General features: G+C 65.3%; 1 protein-coding gene across 1 annotated transcript in view; it reads right to left on the reverse strand.

The window, feature by feature from the left end:
• Window positions 1–869: 869 nt before the first annotated feature.
• CCND1 (cyclin D1) overlaps window positions 870–8,142 on the reverse strand; it is an 8,977-nt gene continuing 1,704 nt past the window's right edge. Inside the window, exons 2-5 of the mRNA XM_029957251.1 lie at window positions 7,756–7,971; window positions 7,038–7,197; window positions 3,629–3,777; window positions 870–1,129 (exon numbers count right to left, since the gene is read on the reverse strand). Of these exons, the coding sequence (XP_029813111.1) occupies window positions 965–1,129; window positions 3,629–3,777; window positions 7,038–7,197; window positions 7,756–7,971 (690 nt within the window). The 3' untranslated portion in view covers window positions 870–964. The remainder of the gene's footprint in view (window positions 1,130–3,628; window positions 3,778–7,037; window positions 7,198–7,755; window positions 7,972–8,142) is intronic.

The raw sequence follows: 8,142 nt of genomic DNA on the forward strand, positions 1-8,142 counted from the left end.
TCCTGGCAACTACAAAAATAGGAAGATTATAAAAATAGAATATAACACGCCGCTATTGCGGGGTCTCTCTGTGGCAGCGCAGGCGAGAAGGCGGCGCTGGCATTCTGTGGCCGCCACCCGCCGGCCGGTGCCTGGCCACCCGCTCTGGTCCGGCCTCAGGCAGAGGGAGGCTTAGCTCTGACCACGCCGAGCCCCGCGCTGCCCCGGCCGCTGACAGGTGCAGGGGCCACACGCCTCCCTACGGAATAAAATGAACGCGCACAAATGACTTACTTATAAAGTGACTGCATGCATAAGCGAGATGTGGGGCGCCCAGACCCGCCGCAAGGGTGCACCCCTCCGGACCGCGCACGCAAGGCTGCACCCCTCCGGACCGCGCACGCAAGGCTGCACCCCTCCGGACCGCGCACGCAAGGCTGCACCCCTCCGGACCGCGCACGCAAGGCTGCACCCCTCCGGACCGCGCACGAACACGTTTGCTACCTAAGGGCCTCTTCTAGCTCGAAACTGGCTTACTGGCTTTTTTCTCGTTTTTAAAACGTTTTTATGCTTTTTTTGTTGCTGTTTTGTTTTAAACACATAAAGAATCAAATCTAACCCTCCCCTGCGGACGCGTTCCTTGTGTTAATGCCTATTCTTATCACACAGAGACACAAACCCGTTCGAATACAGCCTAGTTGATTATGGGGCATAAGATCCTCTATTTCTGTAGCGCAGCCTCCCCCCTCCCCCTCCCCCAGCTCAGGGTTATGCAAATACTATTTTTTTTCTCTCCTTTTTTTTTTTTTTGATACTTTCTCGGATACTTTTTTTTTTCTTTTGCTTATGTCAGAGACGGAAGGGAGAAAAGAGCAAAGGAAAAAAAAAACTGACAGGAAAGGAGAAGGAAGCTTTTTCCCTTCTGGTCGTGACCGGCCCTGGCGAGCAGCGGCCTGTCCAGGGAGCCCCGCCGCGCACGCAGCCCTCAGATGTTCACGTCGCGGACGTCGGTGGGCGTGCAGGCCAGGTCGACCTCCTCCTCCTCCTCCTCCTCTGCCGCCGCCTTGGGGTCCAGGCTCTGCTGCTGGGCCTGGCGCAGGCTGGACTCCAGCAGGGCCTCGATCTGTTCCTGGCATGCCCGGAGACAGTCCTGGCCAGACGGGGAGGGGCGACAGGGCTTCTCAGAAGGGGGCCTGTAGTCAGGGCCCTCCTGCAAACGCCAGGGCCCGGACCGCTTTTGTGAAAGTGAGGCTGATTGAAAGCACCCCAGTCGGGCAGGCACGCCGCCCAACCCCCAGGACCCACCAGCGTGGGCTCTGTGTGGCCGCAGAGGAGCCCACGTGCCTCTTGGGCTCCGGTGACCCCACTCGGGACCAAAGGCCCCGTAGGCCACAGGGCTGCTGGCTGGCTGTGTCCCGTGCCCACCTGGGGGCTCCCTGGCCTGTCCCGAGGCCCCCCAGGACCTGGCCCCCGCCGGAATTCCTCTGCCAGGCTCCCACCCTGGCTCACTGTTCCCACGGGCCCCACCGCCGCCTCCAGTGCCATTTGATCCAGGACAGAGAGAGGCCCTCTGAGCCCTGCTCTGGGGGCTTCACCTCTGCCGCGTCAGCCCTCGCGGTGAACCCAGCCTTCCGTGATGAATAGCTGTCAAAAGTGTTAGGCTGTGCATGACTGAGAATGAACGTTGGGTGGCCCGGGGTGGGGGGGGGGGGACTCATTCCCTTTATCCCCCCTGGGTCCTCACCCGCTTGGCCTGCGCCCTGGGAGACACACTGGCCTGGCCCAGCGCACATCCCCCCACGCCCCCCTGCAGCCCTCCTCTGCCAGCGATCATCCCGAATTCTCGATGCCCAGGAAGAATCTTGGGAGACCAGAGGCCTCTCGTGGGCTCTTGGTGGCCAGCTCCCAGCAGCTCGGGAGTGCAGGGGGCGGGCTGTCCCGTCCCAGCCCCTGGGAGGCCACACTGGGGCTTCTAGAACCAAGTAGTGTCCAGTTCAGCCTGGAAGACAGATCTGAGCCTTTCCCCAGAGAAACAGGTGGACCTCGGGCCTGCCTGGGGAGGGTGCCGCTGAATGGGCGTCCACTGCCCCAGAGAAGGGGGTCGTGGCCAGCAAAGCTGCTGCGTGAACCCCCGGGGACCGGCCGCGTTCACAGAGCAGCATGCTCTCCCGAGGCGGGCTCGCCCACGCCACCCCCTCCGTCTGCGTCCTGGCTGGCGAGGAAAGCAGGGTGGGCGCCGAGAGCCAATTTTACAGATGAGGAAACAGGTCCGAAAGGCCTGGTGTGGGACCGGGCAGAGGGGGTGCAGGGACGGACCTGTTTCCTCCTCGCAGCCACTGGGACCCGCAGCCTCAGCCCTGAAGACCCTGGCGACTGGGAGCCAGCGCTGAGCCAGGATAGGCACGGCTCCCGGCCTGGGGACTCGCGGGGCTCGGCCAGCACAGCGACGTTTGTCCCCGGGTAACCAGACTAGCGAATTTGAGCCTCAACCGATTTCTCCCCCGCCCGTCCGTCAGCGAGATCTTGGTTCAGATCTAATTAACAAGATCTCTATTCAAATAACACCTACAACACCGTCTTCGGGGTCTCTCTTTGAAGGACAGCGGCAGGGTCACGCTGCCAGGGCACCCCATCCTTCTGGGGGGGCCCAGTAAGTACTGAGACTGAGGGGGGCCTCCCTCCCCCGACCCACTGCCTCCAGGAGCCGCCTGCTCCCAACAGGGCTGCCCGCTCCAGGCAGCCGGCCGTGCTGAGGGGTGGACGGACAGGCTCCTGCCTCACAGCCTGGCTTTCCTTCCCTGGATCGTGCGGGGAGGCGGCAGCACTAGGGCCCGAGACGGAGCCTCCAGGCACGAGGGGCCCGGCCACCAGAAGGCAGGACCTGGCCCGGGGTCAGGGCGGTCACTCGCTCCCCTAAGGCACGCCCAGCAGGGCCGAGGGCTGACCTGCCAACCTCGCTGGTCTAATCTGGTAAAGGCCACAAGCCCTTGTAATTGTTATTTCCACCCTTCCTTTTAAGACAAGAAAGGAATCGGGAGTAAAACAATGACGGTTTAAAAAGGAAGACACCAGCTCCGCTAGGGCTGTAGCAGCCGAGGCCGAGGAAAGGGCCGTAAAACACAAGGCGGTCTCCTCGGGCCATTGTTGCGTCTGGAGGCCTCACAGGAGCCCTTTTAAAGCCTGCATCTCCGAGCCATCCGCATTGTGAACGCAGACAAAGCTCCAAGGGGCCACAGCTCCGCATGCCATCAGGGCACGGATCAATGACGCGCCTGCCTTGTGGCCGCCCTCCCTGGGCGGCTCACCGGGACCGGCTGATGGCTCCTGCCTGCTCCTGGGAGCTGGTGGGGGGGCGGCACCAGAGACCCGAGGACCCTCCTGACCTGCCAGCACGGACCCGGAGACGCTTGTCCTTCCGAAGGAGCCCGGGAGGTGGGGTGAGGCTGACGCCCAGTTGGCCCGGGGCCGGGGCTCTGTACCACCAGGTCCTGTGCGACTGAACACAGCACCCTCTCCCCCGCCATCACGTCTCGGGGTCTTGGCACGAGCCATGGGGTGTCCCATCGGGGAACTGTGGTTTTGGGTCCCCAGGCACTAGGAGTTTCTAGGACCCCGGGGCAGCGTGGGAGCAGCGGGATTGATCACTCACCGCGTCACACTTGATCACTTTGGAGAGGAAGCGGGTGAGGCGCGGGTAGGACAGGAAGCTGCTGGCACCTCCCAGGTGCAGGCCTTGCACCGCGGCCACGACGCTCCCCGCTGCCACCATGGAGGGCGGGTTGGAAATGAACTTCACGTCTGCAGGAGAAAGGGCTGTGAACCGGGGGGCCCTCCCCGGGACCCCATCGCCCCCACAGCCCCGCATCGGGGTCTGGCCTCTGGGCCGGGCCCGCAAACCATCCAACTCGAGCTGACATTCGCTTGGAAACAACAAAAAAGCAAACCAAGGAAACCGCCATCGGCAGAGACAAACCGCAAGGGCCCGTGGGGAGGGGTGTCGCTGGATGGGAGCCCCGGGAAGGCAGGGCGTGCCCAGTTTGAAAGGTGACAAGCTTACAAGGGGAGAAGGCACTGGTGAGGGGGCGCAGGGCCTGGAGCGGCCGGCCAGGCCTCCGGGGACCCACCTGCTCCCTCAGAGGGGCGCACCTGTCACCTTCCCCAGGGCAGCCCTCTGGGCCCGTGCAGGGGGCAGGGGTCCCGCGGTGGCATTGGATGCTCCTCCTGGGACCTGGCGTTACCTCATTACCCGCCCGCCGCCAGCACACCCCTCTGCCCCGGGTACCGCCGCCTCTGCTCCTAGGGCGAGCCCAGCGCTCCCCACGCTTGTCACACAAAGGCAGGAAGGATGTTTAAGTGGCCATGCGGTGCCCCACGGGCTGCTGTTCTGTGACACCCAGCCAGGAATTCCCGGTGAGGGCGGCCACGGAGCTCCGCATCTTGATCAGGGGGCTCAGCCCCTTCCCCTCATCTTGCGAGCTCGGGGCTCCAGGACTGGGCTGGGTGAGCTGGGCATCAAAGGAGGGAGCCTTGCCCGCCCAGGCGTGTGTCCCCACAGCCCGGCTGGGGCTTTGTCCTGGGAGTAGACATCAGGCTGGGGAAGAAAGGAGCCCCTTGGAGAGGCGACAGAGCCCTCCACTGGCCCCGTGGGAACTCGAGAGGGAAATCCCTAACAAGGCTTGTCACCTCTTTCCCTCTCCAAACGGGAGCATTTCCACCCAGCCTGTGGGCAGGGAGCCACCAATGAAAAGCTTCCCATCAAGGCACTGGGTTAGAGGCGCCCAGGGGCTCAGCTGCTTAAGCATGGGCTTCGCTCAGGTCCTGATTCTCCCAGGTTCTAAGTTCGAGCCCTGCATCAGACTCAGTGCTGTAGGCTCAGAGCCTGCCCGGGACCCTCTGTCCCCCTCCCCCACTCACATGCGCGCTCTCTCAAACATTAAAAAAAATTGCTGCGGTCACAGGAACAACTTGGCTGGACCTTGAGACTCCCATCTAAGACGGACGGCCCACATCCCCCCTGAAGGGTATGTGTGCGTTTGTGGCGTGAGGCTTAAGTGTGTGCGCGCGCCCGTGTGCGCGGGGCGGGGCTTATGCATGCTAAGCTAAGGAACAACCTCTGTCTCCACACCTCCACCCGGTGCCCAGTGCAAAGAGCCGGGGGCCGCTGTGTGGCCGCTGGAGCCGAGCGCGACGGCCGGCCTCGCTAAGACCCATTCGTTAGGCTCGATTCTCTGGCTTCCAACGCGCCGGTGGTTTCCGCCCCTCACCCCACGGCACCCCCCGCAAGGCTCCGGCGCACACGCACGTATGTACGTTAACAGGAAAGCCCACGGCAGGGCGGCGAGGAGGGCGCATGTGCAGATACGCCGGCGCCCCAGTTCGCAGGCGCGCAGTCCCCACCCGGCGGCCCCACAGAGCAGGACCCCTGCCCTGCGGAGGGACAAAACCATCCGTGGGGGCTCCCGCTTCCACCTCCTCCCCACGCCAGCCTGTGTCTGTTCTGGGGCCTCAACGATGTCCCTCAAGAGACAGCGGTCCCCTTTGTGACCAAGAACACGGCCGCGCCTCGGTTACATTGCAGCCGCTCAGGTGGGGATTTGGGCGGAGAATCTTCCCAGGAGGGGACAGGTGGCGCTCGGGAGGCATCGGGGCCGGATGGGGATGGGGGTGCTTGCTGAGCGACATCTTAGAGGTCTTGTGGCGGCCGCTGCGCAGCCAGCGCCAAAGCCGGTGCACAGCCTCTGCACCAGGCTTGCCCGTCTCCCTGCCAGCACCCCGCAAAGGCGACACACCCCACTTCCCCGGGGTTCTGGGAGAAGGGGACCTCCAGGCTGCTCCAGCCACCCCGGGGGGTGGGGGCAGGGTGTGCAAGAACCGTTCCCGCATGATCTCCAGGAAACTTTGCCATTTCTCTGAGCCACTTTCAGCTCCTTAAAAGGCCGCCTGGATGTCTCCAGAGGCCGCTCTCCTGTAAGGCGCCCCAGCCAGAGAACGCCTCCCTGCCCGCTGGAGGGGCTGGCCCCTGGAGGCCAAGGGGGCGGCCGCGAGGAGTTTCCTGCCCCTCCCGGAGGGCCAGAGCTGCCACCGCAGGTCCATCCAGGCCCTTGGTGTCCCCCGCCCAGTCCCGAGCAGGAGCCTGGTGCAGGAGGAGGGGGAGGGTGCCAGGCGATGGCAGCCCAGGGCCCCTGCCGCTCCTGGGCAGGGAGTGAAAGATGCCAACCTCCCTACTTTGATGCCGTGTGGCCCTCAGACTGGGGGAGTCCGACAGACGTGACAGCTGAGGCCTGACCCAGGGCAGAGGTGGCCCAGTGTAGAGCTGGCTAGCATGGGGACAGGGGTCCCCGGGGAAGGTCTCTTGGGCCCCGTCCATGTGATCAGAGGGAGAAAGAAAGGGGGCAGGGGCAGGGCGGGGGGTGGGGGGACAAGGTAACTGTGTGTCTGCACTGACTTCTGAAAGGCTGGCTGTCCCAGGGCTCGGTCCAGGGCAGTGTCAGGCAGGGGCCTCCAGGGACCATCCAGAACCCCACGGGGGAAGGAAGACTGCCCCCCTGCTGCCATGTGTGGCGGCCCAAGTCCAGGCGGGCTGAAGCCCCTCCCAGGGTTCAGCTGAGCCCAGCCGGCCCCAGGCACCCCCGGCACCCCTGGCGGGGCCTCTGGTGGCCAAGCTGTGCTGCTGGCCGCCCCCGCATGAGGGCTGCTGCAGGCCGCCATGAGCACGTGGTGCAGGCACCCCTGGCAGGTGGCCCAGCCCGGGAGAGGCCAGAAGGGGGGCCCTTGAGGACATGGGGAGGGACTGGTGTGGGGCGGGGGAGGACGGGAGCGGGGAGGCGGGCTGGGCTGCCCAGGGGAACCTCTCTCAGCACAAGGTGGCCAGCCTCTGCTGCCCAACCCCAGGAGGGCACCCCGGCCCCATCTAGCCCCAGCCCAAGCCCTCTGCTCACCAGGCCAGGGAAGGCAGAGCACCTCTGAGAGCAGGAGGGGCCTGGGGACCATCTCTTCAGATGGGGAAACGGAGGCAAAGGGCAAGAAGCTCCGGCGGGGGCGCCAGCGAGACGCCCTACCTGTGGCACAGAGGGCAACGAAGGTCTGCGCGTGCTTGCGGATGATGGGTTTGTTCTCCTCCGCCACCGGCATCTTGGAGAGGAAGTGCTCAATGAAATCGTGCGGGGTCGTGGCGGCCAGGTTCCACTTGAGCTTGTTCACCAGGAGCAGCTCCATGCGCTGCCAACGCGGAGTGACCCGGCGTAAAGAGAGGTGCAGGGGCAGCCCCGGCCACCCTCCCCCCCCTCCCCCCCGCCTCCGTGGGACAGGGCCCAGAAGAGAAGGGGTAGGGGGTGCTGGGGGTCCAGGAGGTGGGGTAGGGCATGCCATCCCAAAAAAGGTCCACACAGAGAAGGTGACGTGGCAAAGGCCAACTCTTCCCAGGTGGGGACCAAGAAAAGACCCACACCTGGAACGCATGACCTTGTAAAACCAGCGCGGGCCTCCAGCGCCGTCTCCGCTAGAGGGCGCGCGCCGCTCACTTTTCGGCCGCGCTGGGGGCTCAGCCGAGTGAGAGTCGAAGGGACCACGAGTGGTGGGGCAGTGGTGGGGCGCTGCGGCTGTGGGGCGGCGGGGGTCCCGCCCGCTCCTCGAGGGGCACTCCAGAGGAGTGGCCGCCCGCCCATGGGGCATACGGTGTGTGGGCGGCCCGCGGAGCCTCCTGCCCTCTGCACCTCCCCCACCCCCGCGGTCCTGGGGGTCCTGGAGCGGCGGTGGGCGGCGGGGGTCCCAGGTTACCAGCAGCTCCTCTGGCCGGATGGAGTTGTCAGTGTAGATGCACAGCTTCTCGGCCGTCAGGGGGATGGTCTCCTTCATCTTGGAGGCCACGAACATGCAGGTGGCCCCCAGCAGCTGCAGGCGGCTCTTTTTCACGGGCTCCAGAGACAGGAAGCGATCCAGGTAGTTCATGGCCAGCGGGAAGACCTCCTCCTCGCACTTCTGCTCCTCGCAGACCTGCCGGGACACGGGCGCCGTGACCGCCGCCGCCGGGCCCCCTCCGCGGGGACCTCGCACCCCCCCTCCACTCCCCCCACCGGGCTCGCGCTGGGGCTGCGGGGCGTCCCGAGCGCGCGGCGGGTCGGGGCAGGGGGCGGCAGAAACGGCGGCAGCCGCGCCCCCTCCCCA

Source organism: Suricata suricatta, chromosome 11, assembly GCF_006229205.1.
Source record: "Suricata suricatta isolate VVHF042 chromosome 11, meerkat_22Aug2017_6uvM2_HiC, whole genome shotgun sequence".
Classification (NCBI taxonomy): Eukaryota; Metazoa; Chordata; class Mammalia; order Carnivora; family Herpestidae; genus Suricata; species Suricata suricatta.